The sequence below is a fragment of the Selaginella moellendorffii genome, unplaced genomic scaffold (genome assembly GCF_000143415.4).
Source record: "Selaginella moellendorffii unplaced genomic scaffold, v1.0 SELMOscaffold_87, whole genome shotgun sequence".
In the NCBI taxonomy this organism is placed as follows: domain Eukaryota; kingdom Viridiplantae; phylum Streptophyta; class Lycopodiopsida; order Selaginellales; family Selaginellaceae; genus Selaginella; species Selaginella moellendorffii.
Genome location: NW_003314348.1, coordinates 410796 through 427529, shown reverse-complemented (window position 1 = coordinate 427529; position 16734 = coordinate 410796). Strand labels below are relative to the sequence as shown.

The following is a 16734-nucleotide window of genomic DNA, read 5'->3' as shown; positions in this document are numbered from 1 at the left end:
ATGCTATTGAAGAGGAGAGAGCAAGATACAAGACATTGTCCTGGAAGGCAGCTCGCAATTTTGTGTATGAGGCATTACGGTCATCTGTTGATGCTTCAGAACATCAGGTGGGGGGCATGGTCTTCCAGAGGGGTTTGGTCTGCATGAAGGCATGGAGAATCATTTATGAAGTCCCTCGAACCACATTCTACAGAATCAAAACTGAGTTCGAGGAACAAAGGGTTCAACAGGCAGTCCATGGGAACGACGGTACGCACAAAACCAGGGGTCATGTTGTATATGGAGAGGCAATCTTCAAGAGGTTTGTCGAGACATGTAGCGAGCAGCAACCACATAAAACCCGCCTCTTGGAAGATGGAACACGAGACACCCAACGAGTTCTCCCTTCCATGTATACCAAGGGGGCCATATTGGAAGATGTGAATCGGGAACTCCAGAGTAATGGCTATAGGAAGCTGAGCCAATCTAGATTTAGTAGATTGTGGAGCAACAGGTTCAGGGATGTGAGTATAGGAAAGTACTCCAGCTTTTCAAAGTGTGACGAGTGCACTGCTATCAAAATGGCTTTGTCGAAGAATTCTTGCAGCGCTCAAGAGCGAGAGACGTTGGTTAGAAGGCGGCTCGACCACAACATCGAGCAGAGAAGCTGCAGGACTGCATATTATCATAACAGGATTCTCTCCATGGAGAGACCTGACTCTTACCTCTGCATCATCCACGACAAAATGGATCAGAAAAAGACGTGCTTACCTCGACTCAATCCTGCCCCCAAGGCAATCTCTTCATCCATGCAGCTGCCTGTGTCTCTGTTTGGCATAATCGCTCATGGGCATGGTGCCCAGAACTATGGGAACTTCTTTGTGCCTCTATGGGGTGGCGGGGGTGCAAACATGATGATTGCGTCCTTAGCAAAACACTTAAGGTCTCTGCAAAGTGCGCAGACTGAGCTGAACGGCCAACCCTTGCATAAGGCCCTTGTCGATCGAACCCCATACAGGGTTCAGCTGGAGGAGGAGCAAAGGCTTGCAGTATCGCGTGGGGCCCCATGCCATCCTAGTGAATATGTTGGCCGTCAGATTGTAGGGTTATCACGTGAGGCCTCATGTCATTCCGACGAGGCTGGTCGCCCGGTGAATGCACAGCCTCATCCAAACAAAGCAGAATCTCAAGGAAGTTCTTGCGGCCGATGTGGCCTTCCACCCCATCTTCTGCTCCAAACAGACAATGCTGGCAGTGAGAACAAAAACATGTACGTCTTCGCGTACTTGGCGATGCTTGTTGCCAAAGGCATATTTGAAACGGTTACACTTGGCTTTCTCATGGTTGGGCACACTCATGAAGACGTCGATGCCATGTTCAGTCACCTGGCAGAGTCCCTCCGGCGATCCAATGTCCTCACCCTCCCACAACTCTACGATGAATTCCAAAATTGCATCAAAGGCACTGTTGAAGCTGCACTTGTGACAGAGGTTCCAGACATTAAGGGGTTTGTAAGAGGCTACATCAGGGACGGATCCGAAATGCTGATTGGCCACTCCAAGCCTCTTCAGTTTCATTTCAGCATGCGTGACGGTGCTCCAGTGATGAGGTACAAGATGAGAGAATGGGACACAGTGTGGCTGCCAGTGGATGGCATTGAACTCTTCAAGAGAGATCCCATAATTGGGGAACCTATGATTCCTCAGGGTTCCCCACGGCCGATGCACCCGGATGGACTCAAAGACCAGGAAAGTATAGTGGCCGGGATTAGACAGCATATTGCCTTCTGGAAGAGGGGGTTGGTGTTTGGTGGAGAATCCTATTTTAAGAGGTGCAAGCCTTTGCTCGAATACTGGGAGAAGATTATATCTGCTATCCAAAATGGGCCGGTTGTATATGAAGAATTGGAAGAGTCCTTTTGGCCAGAACCCAGAGCACCAGATAGTAGCGGAACAATGTCCTCTGGAAATGCAGTGACAGATAACGATGTTGAGGATCACTATTGTGGGCCGAGGAACAAGAAGCCGGATTCAGAGCACGTGCAACCAATTGCTCAAACTCATTGACCACCTTGATCAAATGACGACAAAACTATGTTTGTAATGTCGTCATATGATAAACATGAGATAAAGTATCTGCCACCACATTCAATTTTCCCAAACAATACTCAATAGGAAACCCTCTAAACTCTATGAGTTTGACCATCTAACGAGCTTGCCTAGAAAAGAGATGGGTGCTGAATCCAAGGGATCCCAGCATGAGCATATCGGTGGATAATGTTGTGCATGGTTGGATGCGGAAGCAGAGTGCCACCATCACCTTGCCAGACCATGCAAGAGATGCAGCAAGAGCATTCATAACCCGGGTTCAAGGTGAGATTCATTAATATTCCTTTACTAAGTTTCTAATGTATTTTATTTCAAGGTGAACAATCCGAATCTGAATCAGAGGAGGCGTGATGGCATGTGGCCCTTTGCACTAGTATATCTTAATACCGGTCTGAGAAATAGAATGGCATGTGCCCTCAGGCCTTTTACTAAATCACCTTTGAAAGAAATGCAAGCCTCTATGTCGTAAAAAAAAGGTACTAGAGAAATTCCTTAATAATATGAATGTTATTTAGTTTCATGAAAATACACTAAGGGTCAAATGAGTTAAATGACTTCTCCAGACTAGCAATGCCTCTTGCTACACCTTCACAATTAGATTCGTTAGAAAAAGATAACATTGAATAATATCTAAATGTTCTCACCATTAAGTTATATGTCTGGCTAATAGGAATGACGTTCATCTTGGAAAGCTCACCACACGCTCAATGAACAAACAAATAGTGTGTGCACGCATGCCATCGCTCTTCTTTAGCTTCAGATTCGGCTTGTTCACCTTGACAATGAGATTTTTTATACAACCAGATGGACTCAGTCTGGACACAAAGTCACCGCGCTAGTCACCATGCCCCAGATATGTCTAGCCCCTGGACAAAAAACATATAATTTCACGTCATTTTCAAATACTTGAAAATTTGTACCTAGTCCCATTTTACTGAATAAATCCCACTTTAACGAAATAGAGCTTTAAGCGACTAATTTTTCCTTTCTACTTTAGTCACTTAACCACACCTTTGACCACTTGGAAGAGTCTCACTCACAACCTCCATAAGTGCTATTTCGGACTTGGGCTTGCTAGCCCCGATAATGGCATCCCTGCCACTCAACCTTTGCATTTGGTCCAAGTGCTCCACGTGTCCGATCCCATGACCGGGACCCAAGGTACCACCAACATACCAGCCCGTTACGCTAGGCCATGCCCATTTACCTTGGTTACATCGGTGGTCCAAAGCCACCTGCATTGCAACCCTGTCTCTCCAAGATTGGGTCTTCCATCCATGAGTGGTCATCTCAGATCCACTCCTTAGCATCCTTAGGATGCCCGCAGACATGGGGATAGCCTTCCCTAATACCTCCTTTCCGGTCCTTACCAAGTCCCTTTCTGTCCATGGCCGTGTTTGCCAACACTGCCACTGAATCAAGGCCCATAGGCCTGACCACTAAGTCCCATGGCCCTCTAGAACTTCCTTGCCGTGTGACTATGTCCTTGGTCACTACACCAGAGGCCTACTCCTCTTCCTTTCCACAGTCTGAGACTTTGGGACAACATTTTGGAACACCATGGCCCTACGCAGGCCTCCTAGATACTCTCCATGCCTTCCACCTTTGGGTGTTCTAGCCATGGGCTTAGAGCGAGGTTCTATTGAGCCACACCTGGTATCCAAGTAGGTAATGCCACCCACACTTGGATTGAGAGCATCGGCCAGTTGATCTCTTAGGGGAACTAGAGCTGGCTCTTGAACACTTCACCAAGCTACCCCACTTGTTTGTTTGTGTTCACTCTAGTCTTGGACTTCCCAGTGGGCAGCTCATCACCCAACACTGGGTACAGCCTTCCTGGGCCAAACTAGCCTTTCCTGGCCAAACTAGCCTTTCCTGGCCAAACTCGCCTTTCCTGGCCAAACTGGCCTTTCCTGGCCAAACTGGCTTCACTATAGTCCTCCCCATTACTATACTTTTAGAGCTCACCAAACCCCCCAGGGTCTGGGAGACGAACACTTTGGGCTTTCATCCTCTCAGACTCGAACTCGGACTCGGGCTTGGACTCGAACTTGGACTCGGGCTTGGGCTCGGCCTCGGTCTCGGTCTCGGTCTCAGTCTCGGTCTCGGTCTCGGTCCCGGTCTCGGTCTCAGTCTTGGTCTCAGTCTCGACTTCGGACTCCATCTCGGGTCCTTCTCAGACTCCATCTCGGACTCCATCTCGGGTCCATCTTGGACTCCATCTCAAGTCCATCTCGGACTCCATCTCGGTCCATATCGGACTCCATCTCGGACTCCATCTCGGACTCCAACTTAGGTCCATCTTGGACTCCAACTGGGGTCCATCTCGGATCCATCTCGGACTCCATCTCGGTCCATATCGGACTCCATCTCGGACTCCAACTTGGGTCCATCTCAGACTCTAACTCGAGTCTTTCTCGGACTCCATCTTAGACTCCATCTCGGGTCCTCTTGTGTCCCTTTTTTTTTAGAGACTCACTTATTACTTGCTCCGTGCTTGTTCCTTGAGCACGTCGTTGAGAGTTTCACTTCCGCTCTCGACCTTTCAAGTCAGAACTTTTAATCCAAATGTGTTATGCTCGTTTGATTTTCACGTCAGCCACTACCACGTGGCAGCCTTTCGGCTCCACTTTGGGGCCTAGGGATTTTGTGTCTCACAAAACTATATTAAATGTTGCAAGTTTATAAAGTTTGATATGACATCCAATAGGCTGATCCTCCAAAAATTATGGATATATAGTAGTTTAAACACTTTATATAAAGGAATTAAGAACAATTAACACCATCTATAGATCCATTACTACTTAATGTTCCTTCAAATCTTGGCTTGTTCATTAGAGAACTTTGACTGTTTTCCATTCTTCTGAGAAGAAGGGATGATCAAGTATAGGATTTTGATAGCTATTAAATTGGTTTTAATCTTGCTTTTATATATAAGCTACAGTTTTTAGATTAATTACCACAACCCATGTATAAATACATAATGCTCCCTAGTGTAATCACATATTAATTGCCATAATCCCATTACTATTTATATCTATTACTGTTTTATAATACACTTCTAAGTCAAGGAACTTAATTTATACATGAGGTTCTCAAAAAAATAACTAATAATCAATGTTCACAAAGATGAAGCACCAATCAAAGCATGAGTAACAAACATATACTAAAATATACTAGCCATTCCTTGGGCCTTGTCATCCATGTGTCCGAGGTGAAGCCATCCGTGGAGACTGACGCAGCTCGGCATCAGAGAACTGGCCTACAGCCTTGGAGTGTGGAATCGTCTCCTGTCCCTTTGCAAGTGCATCCACATTTTCAGCAAAATACTTCTTTGGTAGCCTGCCCACTATGTTGCCTTCCTCATTGCCCTTCCCATCCAAGAATGCGAAGTGTGGGATGCCTTCCACGCCAAATTCGTCTAGCTCTGCCTCCCATTTACTGTTGTCCACATTCAGCATCACAAAGTTCACGCGGTCTCTGCTCCATTCCGCATAAACATATCAGCAAAAGCCAGAGTTGTCACGCAAGAATTACCTGTACTTCTCTTCCACCGAGTAGACATCGCGAGCCATCTCACGGCACACCTCACACCAGTCTGCGTAGAACTCGACGACAGTAGGCTTGCCATTGTGAATCGCCTGCAGGTGAAGAAGAAAACTTAGGCCTGTAACGAGACGAATCTTGATGAGTCAACGAGATGGATACCTCTTCGTATGGCATCGCTTTTGCTGAGAGCTCGCTCAAGTTTGGGCCGACCCCAGCGCCTCTGTTGGCCAAAAATAAGCACACTGCAGCAGCAGCAGAAACAAGAGCTACGATACGATTTCCAGTCTTACTTGGAACTGGAGGTGGACTAGGACTTGGAGGAGGTTTTGATGGAGGAGCGCTTGGTTGAGCTTCACCATTCTACAAAAGAGGAAACTGGGATTAAAACCAAAAAACCAAAAAATTAAGACTTGGAACAAACCTGGCTACTTGGGGTCGAAGAATCAGAATTCTCTCCAGTAGAGCGGAGCCGTCGAGAAGAACGCAATCCTCCACGGCGAACTTCTAGTAGCCAGCTCTTGCTGCTCGTAATGATTGCCCTCTTACCCACCAAATACTTCCACGAGCACAATTCATTGGACACTGCTCGAACTTGTGGTAGCGATGGCATTGCTGCTGTTGCTGGACCTCCAATCCTCGTCAGGGCCATTCTCTCTTCTGCAAGACGGCGTTTTCAATCCAATGAACGCAAATGGGACAGCCTAAGATCCTTTACTTGCAAGAGGAAGAAAGTATGACAATTAGCAAGGCCTACTTGTACCTAGTGACTACTTATTGCTTGCAGATGTTGACGATCGAGAACACGGCGAGTTCTTTCTTGCGTCTCTCGTACTCTTTGTACCTCAGGCAATGATATCCAAGGTAGTCGAAGTTGATTGGTGAGAACTTTGCCTGCAAATACAGATGTCACATGCCATTTACTGCTCAACTTTGTTTTTACCTGGACGATGGCCCATATCGCCCAATACAAATGAGAAACGAGCGCATAGAAATTCGTCTCTACAAACAAAACTTCAAGTTCGTCGTCGGAGACCTACAGAGAAACAACATTGTTGTCCAGCAAACTGTAGTACACACGCACCTTCGATGGATCTATAGGAGACAAGTAGTGCCTGAAGAAGTGGTACTGTGCCTCCTTGTTCGGGTACCTGGCAAACTTTTGAGTTTAAACATGAGAGAGTAAGATGGCTTACAAGGAATAGTCGCATTCAAAGCCGGCATACTCGTTGAAGTGATTTCCAATATCATAGCCTCGGTAGCTGTAAGAACCATACTCAAAATCAATGAGATGGAGCCGGCCTGAAAGTACCGAGTTAGAAAGGCTTCCGAAATGTGAAGAGATATATGTACCGCTAGCTTCATTGAGCATGATATTGCCTGATAAAAGATCGTTGTGAGAAAATACGATCGGCGCTTTCAAGGAGTCGCTGATGCCCTGCATCATGTAATACAAACTTAGGATGTGTCAATCACGATAGGAACTCCACCTTCAGCATTTTTATGTCGTCCATCAGTCGCGAAAATGACACTTCCCCTAACCTCTCCTGTTTTGCATTATCCTCAAATGATACCAGCCTTGCTGCCAAACGTTGTAATGTATGAAGGTAAAAAGGAAAGAAAAGAAGAAGACATACCTTTGTCATAAAACTTGAGAATATCCTCCCAAAGTTGAGGCTCCTTTGATCCGGGTATCTGCAACGAATGTAGCCTTCGCAGCTCCTTTGCAATAAGCGAGGCTACATTTGGCTTGGACAAGTCTGGGAAGGAGAAGAAAAAGTGACAATCAAGGCAAAAAAGAAGTACTCGATATAAATCACACCTACTGGAACGAGTGTCCGTGCTTCAATGAAGGACTGTATCATGCCATTCTCAAATAATCCCACGAGCTTTGCTCCAAAATCTGATTCCGAAAGATGTGGCAGCACCTACAACATACAGCAAACTTAGCTCCATGGATCAAAACGTGGATGGAGATTGAGACACTCTCAGCTTGACACCTGGAGTTCGCGCTTCCGGTCGATGACAGCGTCGGTGTTGGGACCAAAAATTCGCACTGTAACAGCTTCATTCTGTTTCTTGTCCAAGACCTTTAGCACTAGAAACGCAAACTTTAACCTCGCTCGCTAGCAAGTTCATCGTATTTTTTCTTACGCAAATTCGTGATGCCACCAGAGATTTCAGAGATCGCAAGATCGTCATCTCCCAGATCCGACCATCCGCTCACCAGCGCCCTGCATACATCCCTGGGAATCGACACGATCGCTGCTTAGGGTATACAGGCAAGCAAGCGCTCGATCGAGCAAGAATGCCGGACATTGATGTTACCTCACTTGCGCCTCCCATTGCGGCCTTGGCAGCGAAGGATTGACGCTCGATCGGCAGCTCCGGAGCTCCATCGCCAAATGAGCTCCCAAATTTCTCAAGCGCTGAAAGAGATTCTAGAATATTCTCGTAGACCCTTTTAAACTTTAAGAGCGAGAGATCCAGGCCGCTGGGTTGAAAGTGCGGTGGAGATCTCATCGTCCACGTTTGCGCCACCCACAAGATATCGCCTCGCCACCACGTGGACAATCACTATTGGCCTCGAGGTGGCATTCACTTTGCTCTTTTACAGTGTGGTGACGTGGCGCAATATGGAACAGCCGCAAAGCCAGTTACCACGGTTTTCACCAGAGGTAAAGAAAAATATCTCCCTCTCTCTTTCTAGTTTAATTTGCCATGGCCGGAGGAGAAAGAGAGTAGGGTTCCTCCCACGGCGCTCACGATCGGTATGTGTGAATCGAGCTTAGGGCTTCAATTCGACCGCATTCTCTCTGTGGAGGATGAATCTTCGCATTCAGCACAAATGCGGTAGAAATCCTCGCGTGTAGCGGTGGCCGATAAGAGGATGGAGGGCGAGGGAAAGATCGGGTTTGATAGAAGCCGAGTACGCATTCTTCTGTGTGATAAGGATTCGGCCACCGCGCAAGAGGTGAAAGAGCTGCTGTGCCGCTGTTCATATCAAGGTATGTAGTGATCTGTGCGAAAGTTTGATCTATCTAGTAACGTTTGGCAATTGTTTTACCTTTTGTAGTTTCCGTTGTAAAGACTGCTAGACAAGTTGTGGAGGTGCTAAATATCACTGATTCTAAGGTGGATTTGGTGCTCTCCGAGGTGGAGCTGCCAAATGGTAGAGGATTTAAGATGCTCAAACATATTGTGAAGTCGGAGAATTTCAAGCACATTCCAATCGTCAGTAAGTAAATCTTCTTTTGTGCTTAGATGAAACGATCTTTCTTCCTTGGAGTTGTTTTTGATGGAGCGAGTTTTTCTTTGCAGTGATGTCTGCGCGTGATGAGATGGCCGTGGTTGTCAAGTGCTTGAAACTTGGGGCGGCCGACTATCTGGTGAAGCCTTTGCGCATAAATGAGTTGCTCAATCTGTGGACTCATATGTGGCGAAGAAGACGAATGGTAGTTTTTTTGGTCTTAGAAAGAAGCATGTTTTGTTTTCTTCTCTCTTTTCGCAGCTAGGACTCACAGAAAAACACATACTCAAGGGACACTTGTCGAGCAGAAACACCATAGCCGAGATTTTTGTCTCGGATACGAGTGAGTCGAACACTTTCAGCACTGACATCTTTTCGGAGGATAGCAACGACAACAAAGTCAAGAAGCTTAAACCAATCTCCGAAGACGAAGAACAGGTTAGTTGTTTTCTGACTATTTCTTCTGGGAAAAAGCTTAACGTTCGAAGTATGGCAGGCACCCGAGCTAGAATTGTCACTGACGCCGAAGTCCAAAGATTCCACAAGAACAACAGAGATTGGTGAACCAGGTGAGTTTGCAAGTGTGGCTACCATCTTTCTTTCAAAAAGCCTTATAGCTTTTCTCTTCCAGAAAGAAGACCGTCTCCTCTAAGGAAGAGCGAACTGAAACTGGGCCAATCTTCCGCATTCTTGAGCTACACAAGGCTCGTCAGCAGGACAACGAACGCTGAAAAACCCGATTCGACGACACAGCCCCCTACGTGCATGGAAGTGCCTGTAGGAACATCGCAGCAGCCTCTAGACTTAGAAGAACCAGGCCAGGTCGGAGCAAGAGGAAACCAAGCGGCTGAGTTAACTCAAACGCAGGAACCCGATGATGATCCAGAGCAAAGCCACCACCACCACCACCACCACCACCAGCATTCAATACCATGGAGTAGCTCCTCCACGACTGGAGCAGCGGAACAATACCAGGTGTTACAGATAAACGACCCCCGTGCTGCTGCTGCCGCTGCTGCTCACGCTGCTACCGGCGTCTTCAACCAGGCTCACATCATCCCGCCGCTCATGGTGCCGCACTCGATCCACCCCTCGACGCTGCTACAGCCACCGATACACTACTATCAAGCTGTGCCGCCGCCAGAGGCTACTCCCATCCCGGCAGCAGCGTTCTCGTACTATCCTTTTCCTCTGCACATACCATCGCAACAGGTCCCTTGGAACGCCGCAGCGTTGCCTCAAGTTGGACCCGAGAGAAAAGCTGGCGTAGCGGAGCGGAGAGAGGCAGCGCTACACAAGTTCAGGCAAAAGCGGAAGGACAGGTGCTACGAGAAGAAGATCAGATATGCAAGTCGCAAGCGTTTGGCTGAGCAGAGGCCCCGGGTCAAGGGACAGTTTGTTAGAAGAGCAGAGGAGTACGAGGACGAGGACGAGGACGATGACGAAACAGGGAGGGATATGTCTCCAGAGAGTGGCGTGGAGGTGACACAGTAAGCTCTCTCAAAGTCAGCTAGGATGGATTCTCAAAACAATATGTTTGCTATACTAAGATAAGGGAGCGTGAGCTCACCTCAGTCCTTCGCTCCTGAGAGGTTTGAACGGGACGCCGAGTTGGCCACAGTAAGAATGCAGCATCTTCTCATAGCGCTCACACAACTGGGAAGCAATCCATCGATAAAAGCAAGCATCAGCTAAAGAAGTCGAGCCAAAAACCAGGTACCTGATTAAGTTCTTGGTTTTCCGTCCTGACGCGCTCGATTTCTTCAAGAAACTCTGGATCAGCGGTGGCTCTGAGCTTGTCGGCTTCGGTTCTGGCGGCTCTCAAGTCCATCTCGAGCTCTACAATCCTTTTCCGAAGGTCAAGCGAGTTTGCGCTTGCTGGAGTCTGTTTCACTGGTTCCTCGTAACATCTGTTCTCCCAGACATTCCATGTCTTTTTCTTCTCGTTTGTTACTTCGAGCTGCCTGTGGAGGAGGCTGATCTCGTGGTCCCTCTTGTCGAGTTGGTCGTTCAAGTTTCTTATCGCGTCCAGTTTGATCCCCAGCTCCACTTGGAGTTGTTTTATCACTTGCTGGGCGTTGTTGCTTTGGGACGAGTCTCTGAACGCTCTCGGCATTGACACGCCTTCAGAGCTCTGGAACTGCTTGAGTTCTTCGTCCCTCCTCTGGAGTTGGAGGGTCAAGTTTTTGACAACCTGGGCTTTGAGGGACGAGTCCATTTGCAGCTGCTTTATGTAGTGCTGATTGTAGTCCCGCTCTTCTTCGTCGCTTTCGTCGTTTGGATCGGGAGTGCTTGGCCTTGGAAGCGGCGAGCCTGCTAGTGCCTGTAATGCCTTGATTTCCTCGTCCCTCTTGGCCAGCTGAGTGCTCATGTTTTTTATCGTCTGCATTTTCATTCCGAGGTTCATTCGCAGCTGCTTCATCTCCTGTTTCGTCTCCAGTTCGTCCCTCTCGTACTTCTCAATCAGAGCTCGCGTCGGTTGATCACACGGTTGGACGTCGGGCCTAAGCTCTTCGTTCTGTTCTTCCTGGAACTGGCTCTGTTTTGATTGCCTTGGAAGGAGCAGCTTAATGGTCTGATCCCTGTTCCCTGCTTGCCGGTTGAAGACCGTGTCGTAGGATACAAGCTCTGGCTGTCCAAGCTGTTTCGCGACTTTTCCCGGGAGAAGCACTGTGAGCTTTGGATTTTCCTCTCGGGAGAATTTCACTGAGCTCCTCCTCCTTGTGATCAACACAGGCACCTGCTTGATTTCTATGCCGCATTTCGGAATGAGCAACGCAAGAGGTCGCGTTGCATGGGATTTCTTTGAGGCAGACATGCTGTCGATTTGTCTCGGGAGAAGCAACGGGCATGGCAACTGCAGTTGATTTTCACGTTAATTTTCACGCGAAGAGAGCGACAAAAAAATTGCTATACCTCGGGTCTTGCTTGTTTCTCCTGCTGTTCTCGTAAAGATTCAATGGAAGAGCCTGCAAGAGCTGTGGATAAGCAAGTGCCGTGGAAGACTCTCGAGAACACTAACCATCGACTGTTCTTGCGATCGAAATCTTTCTCTTTTCCGACGCCGCGGAGCTCGGTCTCGCCAGTGTCACCTTTCGACGAACACGCTTTCCATATGGAAAAGTATCGCTGAGATCGTTGAGGCCTGGCACTTCTCGTCGGAAGAGCCTCATGTGTTCTGCCCGTTGCATCTTGTTGACTTTGAGAATGTAAGCGGTGCTCCGGCGCTCGTGTTCTTGCCTGTTCTTCTCGGCTCGCAACGTTTTCACCTCCACTAAGAGGTTCCTGTGCTCCGCCTCCCTTCTTCTACAAGCTGCGAGCTCGATGGACATCTTCTGGACGCGATCTCGTTCTTTATCGAGCTCCTCCTGCAGGTGTTCGATCTGCACATAACATTTATCTTGATTTGTTTTAGCTTCGCCAAAGTTTGTGAGCGAGGAAAAAGTTTTCATACCCGCTGTTCGTTGCCGTGTTCCTCCGCTTGCTGCTTCTCATTCTCACCCTTGAAGTAGCGGACTTGCGAGCTCAGTGTAGTGACCTCGCCTTGCAGTTTCCGTATACGCCACCGCGAACGCTCCTTGTCTAGCAGCACGCTCTTTGATATGTCTTGTTTGGGAATGAGCTTCCTGGCCTTTTCAACATCACTCTCGAGCTGCGCGATCACGTCTTTCAAGTGCTCGATTCTCGAAGTTTTGGCAGCTGCAAAAAATCAACGACAAAATTTAAGTTATCGGAAGAAAGAAGAAAGCAAAAACGAAAGGAGCAAAGAAAAGTTGCCAAGTGCTTTGGCAAGCGCAAAAGCAAACCTTACTGAGTTGCACTTTAAGCCGTTCTACAACGGTGTCAAATCCTCTATCGCCTAAGATCTTGATCTCCTCCTGTGTAGAGCAACTTCAAACAAAGAGCTAAAAGAAAATTTCTCCGGCGAGCACTCACTGGACTTAGAAGCATGTCTTCGCCAATGTTGGGATCTTCCTCATCGTCATCGTCCAAATCCATCTCAATGAGGTTAGTCTCGATATTTCTTCTCACGGGTTTCCTGGATTTCCAAGAATCTTAGGGCAACTCCGCAAGAAGAGACTATCTAGAACGATCGAGCAAGATCTAGCAGTAGAATCGCGAGAGCTTACCCTGGTCTGGCAGGCGCCATGGTCGTCGTCGCCTTCGCGCAAGCCCCAACAAGATGAAGAAACGAATCTATCGTTGAATGGGAGCATTATAGCCGTCCGATTGCCCTTCATTTCGAAGGGCAAGCTATGGCGGGAATGTCCGCCTTAGGTTATTTCGTCCTCCTCTTCGTCGCATTCACGGGGCTCGATGGCGCCGTGGCATCGGGAGCTCGAGCCGGATTCGCCGTCTTCGGGTACGCTCGGCGCTTCTTCTCCCGTGAATCAGCTTGTGATCTTGATTAACAGGCATGTAGACATCAAGCTCGAGAATTTCAGCAGTGATTTGTGCCCGCTACAGATCTCGGTGTCCATTCGTGATCAGGTAGTTTTTCTTTCTACGTCGATAGGTTCTTTTCATCGTTTCTATAATACTAGGTGTGGAGGAGCTTATTGGCGAGCAATTTCTATGTTCTCAAGGTTCCATTGGAGCCCTTTCTTGGGTCTCCGGGAATTGTTGAGATAGATGTCTCGACCGATCAACAAGCTCCGATTTTATGGTGGCGGGTATTCGTCGTAGATGGTAGGTGCTTCACGTATAGTGTTTCTTCTTTTTATTCCCTCACATCTTCACTGTTACCTTAGATTCTGGGGGTTACCATGCGGATGCTGTTCTTACGGGACCAGCTCCAGAAAAATGTTCGTCCCAGACAGGTTTGCTTGATCGCCTTGGCACTTCGAGTTTTCAGTTTTCAGTTTCTTGTTCTTTGTCAGTGGACGAACACGAGAGTCCCGGAAGGCTTTTACCAGTAGTTGCTTTGCAATCACATTTCCAACGACTGGATCTCTGTCTTCCAAGGGACGAGCCAACATGCCCAAACTCATGCGATTCTGGTAATTTTCTCGTTTGAAGTACTTGAATGGCTACAGCAATGCGTTTTGTTGGTACAGGTGAAAATCTCACCTTACCTTTACGGGATTCATTGCTTGTTTCTTCAGAAGAAGAACAAGAAGACGAAGAAGAACTAAGCTGCGCATGCTGCATGCTCTTCGGCTATCAGGTTCTCAAGTCCTGGCACCTGGCTTCCATTGCAGTTCTTGGAGCCGTGATCCACGCGATCATCCTTTTTCTGAGGATCATTCTATCTTTCCAACAACCGGGTCACTCATATCTTGTCAACGAACATGCCGCTGGAACTTGGGAGCTGTGGACACCTGTGTCAAAGAGGGGCCGGCTAGCTCGACAACGCAACGTTCTGGCATCAGGAACAGGCTGTTTTGACAAGGCGTGGTCAGAAGCACAGGATTTGCTCTCCAGCTGCGTCTACGAAGAAGGGGCATGCTTCACCTACAACTGTGGCTCACACCAAAAATCAGGAAAGTGGAACAGAGATAATTTTGGTCGACTAACGCGCTCTTGATAGAAGGGGAAAAATTAAAAACAGGACACTTTCCACGTGGCGAGCGTGCTAAAGCAAACAGATCTCAGGGCACTAGGGCTCCAGCAAAGTTTTTGAGCGCGAATGGAACATTGGGTGTTGACAGGTACGCTAGCTAGAGTAGAAGGAATGTAGGATTAATAGTGAGCTCGGTTCTCCCGGTGGTGAGAGATGAGAGGCAGGCGGAAGCACTGGTCTCTTCAGCAGGTCCTTCAGCTGTGCCAGCGGAAGACCTGCATCCTACTCCTTGGACTCATCTCCATCGGCACCTTCGCTAGTCTCACTTTCCATGGGGCTGGAAGACCCGTTCTTCGAAGAAGCCTCCCGGTTACGGCGGTTCTCGACTGGCTTAGCTTCACACCACCGAGTCAAGAAGAGGAGGACAGGAATGTTGTGAGCAAGAAGTTTGAGTTTGTCATCCAGGTTCTCGCGTACGACAGATATGACTCGCTACGAAGATGTTTGAGGTCTCTGGCCATTGCAGACTACGGCAGTGACACAGTCAATCTTGTTGTGCATCTCGACCACTTCAAGCCTGTAGCAGCAGCAGCAGCAGCAAACGCGTCTAGCCGAAGATTGTTGTCTCAAGCTGACAACATCGAGGACTATGGTCCAGCAAGCGTTAATAGCACTGAGGTCGGGGTGATCAACATGCAAGATGAAGCTGAGATCGAGCCAGAAGAGATAGAGCTAAGCAGCGATCCCGTGGAAAGGAATTTACAGCAGGCTCGGCAGTTGTTGAATTTTCTGGACAGGTTCAAGTGGCCGCACGGTTCTAAGCAGGTGCACTATCGAACGCAAAACGTTGGTCTTCAAGTTCAGTGGCTGGAAGCGTGGTGGCCTTCATCCGATCACCAGTTTGCTCTTGTCGTCGAGGACGACATGCAGTTGTCTCCGTTGTACTACCGATACGTGCGCAGCGTCATTGCTAAGTATTACTACGATCCCGCAAATTTTGATCCTTCCATTTTCGGCATTACACTTCAGAGGCCGAGGTTTGTTCCAGGTAAGTCCGTTTATTGTCACCTTGATCTGGTTGCTAAACTTAAGATGCAGGTAAAGGAGGAAATCGTATTGCGCTGGACAACAGCACCCGTTTGTTTCTTTACCAGCTTGTTGGAACATGGGGACAGATCCTCTTTCCAAAACCCTGGAGGGAATTTCGGCAGTGGTTTGACGAACACAAAACCAAAGAGATCGAGCCAATTATAGACGGGATGGTTACGACAGACTGGTACAAGAAACTCGGCAACAACATATGGACGCCCTGGTTTCTGAAGTTCGTCCACTCTCATGGCTATTTCAACGTTTACACAAACTTTCTCAGAGGAAGAGCGTTAAGCGTTTCCCACCGGACTCGAGGTGTCAATTATCACAAGGATGCTGGACCGGACTCCAAACTGATCAAGAGACACGGGACTCCTGATATCGACATGTGGGAAATACCGGCATTATCAACGCTCAAATGGTACGACTACTGCTTCCACCAGGTTTTCCGGAACAGGCTTCTCAATGGCTTCAAACACCTGGAAGCGCTACTCTCAGATATTCACTCGGAGAATGAAGTTATCCTGGTTAACAGCGTTGGTGTGGACGACGGACTGGTCAGGAACTGGCTGTGTCAAATGGCTGTTTTGAGGACGAAGAATTATCTCCTGCTGGGACGAGACTACAACACTTCGAGTGAGCTTGCGAGACGAGGCCATCCTGTGTTGCTGACTGACGAAACACCGGGAGGAGACGAAGAGAAAGAAGATGATCACGGTACAATCTATTCGATCCGAGCGATGCAGCAGATTATAGCGATGGGATACAGCGTCTGGTTTGCGAGACCCGACGTTACTTGGCCCAGTCATCCTCTGTCAAGCAGCAACACGAGCGTGGACGAGGAGATCCTGGCAGTTCTAGTCGGGAAGAGCTTCCACAGTGGCTTGTTCTTCGCGAGGAGCTGCGACAAGACGAAGCTCTTCATGAAGACGCTAGAGGAGTTACTTCGCGAGAAAAAGTTCTCGCTGGGGATGGCTCTGTGGAGCGGTGCCGGGAGCGTCAAAATTGGAGCTCCAGCCGAGACTTTGGTCTCGAAGAACTGGACAGCGCCGGCAGGAGCTCGAATTTTGCTTCGTCCGGAGAGTTCTCGGGAGAAAAATGGGACGAAGCAAGCTTTAGAAGCGGCGGGCCTTTGGCTCGTCGACGAGGAACTGGCTTGCAAACAAGTCATCTGTAGAGCCCGATCGCGACCGTCGATTCGTGAATAATTCTATCGGTCGGTTGAGATTGGAGTAATTTTAAGCCGTAGGATTACCCCG

The 16734-nt window shown here is 48.2% G+C and overlaps 6 protein-coding genes across 7 annotated transcripts; 3 read left to right on the top strand and 3 right to left on the bottom strand.

Annotated features, from left to right (window-relative positions):
* Nucleotides 1–5149: 5149 nt before the first annotated feature.
* LOC9662696 (thioredoxin-like protein HCF164, chloroplastic) lies at nucleotides 5150–6308 on the bottom strand. The gene is made up of 4 exons (XM_002988165.2): nucleotides 6058–6308; nucleotides 5796–5996; nucleotides 5625–5728; nucleotides 5150–5567 (listed from the first exon to the last, which is right to left on the bottom strand). Exons 1-4 carry the CDS (start codon nucleotides 6283–6285, stop codon nucleotides 5285–5287), a joined length of 816 nt encoding a protein of 271 aa, XP_002988211.1. The 5' UTR covers nucleotides 6286–6308; the 3' UTR covers nucleotides 5150–5284.
* Nucleotides 6184–8082, bottom strand: LOC9636354 (probable ethanolamine kinase). Of its 2 annotated transcripts, XM_024662026.1 has the most exons (12): nucleotides 7962–8082; nucleotides 7788–7879; nucleotides 7634–7731; nucleotides 7456–7561; nucleotides 7271–7393; nucleotides 7124–7215; nucleotides 6987–7071; nucleotides 6830–6935; nucleotides 6718–6784; nucleotides 6577–6669; nucleotides 6397–6527; nucleotides 6184–6293 (listed from the first exon to the last, which is right to left on the bottom strand). In XM_024662026.1, the coding sequence occupies exons 1-11, from the start codon at nucleotides 8030–8032 to the stop codon at nucleotides 6408–6410; spliced, it is 1053 nt and encodes a 350-aa protein (XP_024517794.1). In that variant the 5' UTR covers nucleotides 8033–8082; the 3' UTR covers nucleotides 6184–6293; nucleotides 6397–6407. The 2 variants fall into 2 exon arrangements, with proteins under 2 accessions (XP_024517794.1, XP_024517793.1); XM_024662025.1 differs by lacking the exon at nucleotides 6184–6293 and having other exon boundaries at nucleotides 6331–6527.
* Nucleotides 8083–8348: 266 nt separating this feature from the next.
* Nucleotides 8349–10525, top strand: LOC9636353 (two-component response regulator-like PRR1). Its single transcript, XM_024662024.1, has 6 exons — nucleotides 8349–8641; nucleotides 8710–8871; nucleotides 8955–9088; nucleotides 9145–9321; nucleotides 9380–9452; nucleotides 9515–10525. Exons 1-6 carry the CDS (start codon nucleotides 8524–8526, stop codon nucleotides 10375–10377), a joined length of 1527 nt encoding a protein of 508 aa, XP_024517792.1. The 5' UTR covers nucleotides 8349–8523; the 3' UTR covers nucleotides 10378–10525.
* LOC112341614 (centrosomal protein of 83 kDa-like) lies at nucleotides 10380–13099 on the bottom strand. Its single transcript, XM_024662019.1, has 8 exons — nucleotides 13014–13099; nucleotides 12820–12922; nucleotides 12695–12761; nucleotides 12338–12582; nucleotides 11906–12266; nucleotides 11800–11852; nucleotides 10604–11740; nucleotides 10380–10539 (listed from the first exon to the last, which is right to left on the bottom strand). The coding sequence occupies exons 1-8, from the start codon at nucleotides 13031–13033 to the stop codon at nucleotides 10450–10452; spliced, it is 2076 nt and encodes a 691-aa protein (XP_024517787.1). The 5' UTR covers nucleotides 13034–13099; the 3' UTR covers nucleotides 10380–10449.
* On the top strand, nucleotides 13100–14438 carry LOC9636352. Its single transcript, XM_024662027.1, has 6 exons — nucleotides 13100–13246; nucleotides 13299–13374; nucleotides 13428–13572; nucleotides 13635–13703; nucleotides 13764–13883; nucleotides 13941–14438. The coding sequence occupies exons 1-6, from the start codon at nucleotides 13140–13142 to the stop codon at nucleotides 14408–14410; spliced, it is 987 nt and encodes a 328-aa protein (XP_024517795.1). The 5' UTR covers nucleotides 13100–13139; the 3' UTR covers nucleotides 14411–14438.
* A 4-nt stretch (nucleotides 14439–14442) lies between these two features.
* On the top strand, nucleotides 14443–16711 carry LOC9636351. The gene is made up of 2 exons (XM_024662020.1): nucleotides 14443–15434; nucleotides 15485–16711. Exons 1-2 carry the CDS (start codon nucleotides 14600–14602, stop codon nucleotides 16681–16683), a joined length of 2034 nt encoding a protein of 677 aa, XP_024517788.1. The 5' UTR covers nucleotides 14443–14599; the 3' UTR covers nucleotides 16684–16711.
* The last annotated feature ends 23 nt before the right edge of the window (nucleotides 16712–16734 follow it).

Excerpts from the sequence above, each read along its gene's own strand:
- LOC9662696 (XM_002988165.2), bottom strand. The coding sequence starts at position 6,285 with ATGGCCCTGACGAGGATTGGAGGTCCAGCAACAGCAGCAATGCCATCG. Across the intron at positions 5,997-6,057 it reads CTTCGACCCCAAGTAGCCAG|AATGGTGAAGCTCAACCAAG; the intron begins GTTTGTTCCAAG and ends CCTCTTTTGTAG. Across the intron at positions 5,729-5,795 it reads AAGCGATGCCATACGAAGAG|GCGATTCACAATGGCAAGCC; the intron begins GTATCCATCTCG and ends CTTCACCTGCAG.
- LOC9636354 (XM_024662026.1), bottom strand. The coding sequence starts at position 8,032 with ATGGAGCTCCGGAGCTGCCGATCGAGCGTCAATCCTTCGCTGCCAAGG. Across the intron at positions 6,936-6,986 it reads CATGCTCAATGAAGCTAGCG|GCCGGCTCCATCTCATTGAT; the intron begins GTACATATATCT and ends CGGTACTTTCAG. Across the intron at positions 6,528-6,576 it reads CGATATGGGCCATCGTCCAG|GCAAAGTTCTCACCAATCAA; the intron begins GTAAAAACAAAG and ends CTGTATTTGCAG.
- LOC9636353 (XM_024662024.1), top strand. The coding sequence starts at position 8,524 with ATGGAGGGCGAGGGAAAGATCGGGTTTGATAGAAGCCGAGTACGCATT. Across the intron at positions 9,322-9,379 it reads TCTCCGAAGACGAAGAACAG|GCACCCGAGCTAGAATTGTC; the intron begins GTTAGTTGTTTT and ends GAAGTATGGCAG. Across the intron at positions 9,453-9,514 it reads AACAGAGATTGGTGAACCAG|AAAGAAGACCGTCTCCTCTA; the intron begins GTGAGTTTGCAA and ends TTTCTCTTCCAG.
- LOC112341614 (XM_024662019.1), bottom strand. The coding sequence starts at position 13,033 with ATGGCGCCTGCCAGACCAGG. Across the intron at positions 12,267-12,337 it reads AACACGGCAACGAACAGCGG|ATCGAACACCTGCAGGAGGA; the intron begins GTATGAAAACTT and ends TGTTATGTGCAG. Across the intron at positions 11,741-11,799 it reads AGAAACAAGCAAGACCCGAG|TTGCCATGCCCGTTGCTTCT; the intron begins GTATAGCAATTT and ends AATCAACTGCAG.
- LOC9636352 (XM_024662027.1), top strand. The coding sequence starts at position 13,140 with ATGGCGGGAATGTCCGCCTTAGGTTATTTCGTCCTCCTCTTCGTCGCA. Across the intron at positions 13,704-13,763 it reads AAAATGTTCGTCCCAGACAG|TGGACGAACACGAGAGTCCC; the intron begins GTTTGCTTGATC and ends GTTCTTTGTCAG. Across the intron at positions 13,884-13,940 it reads CCCAAACTCATGCGATTCTG|GTGAAAATCTCACCTTACCT; the intron begins GTAATTTTCTCG and ends TTGTTGGTACAG.
- LOC9636351 (XM_024662020.1), top strand. The coding sequence starts at position 14,600 with ATGAGAGGCAGGCGGAAGCACTGGTCTCTTCAGCAGGTCCTTCAGCTG. Across the intron at positions 15,435-15,484 it reads GAGGCCGAGGTTTGTTCCAG|GTAAAGGAGGAAATCGTATT; the intron begins GTAAGTCCGTTT and ends CTTAAGATGCAG.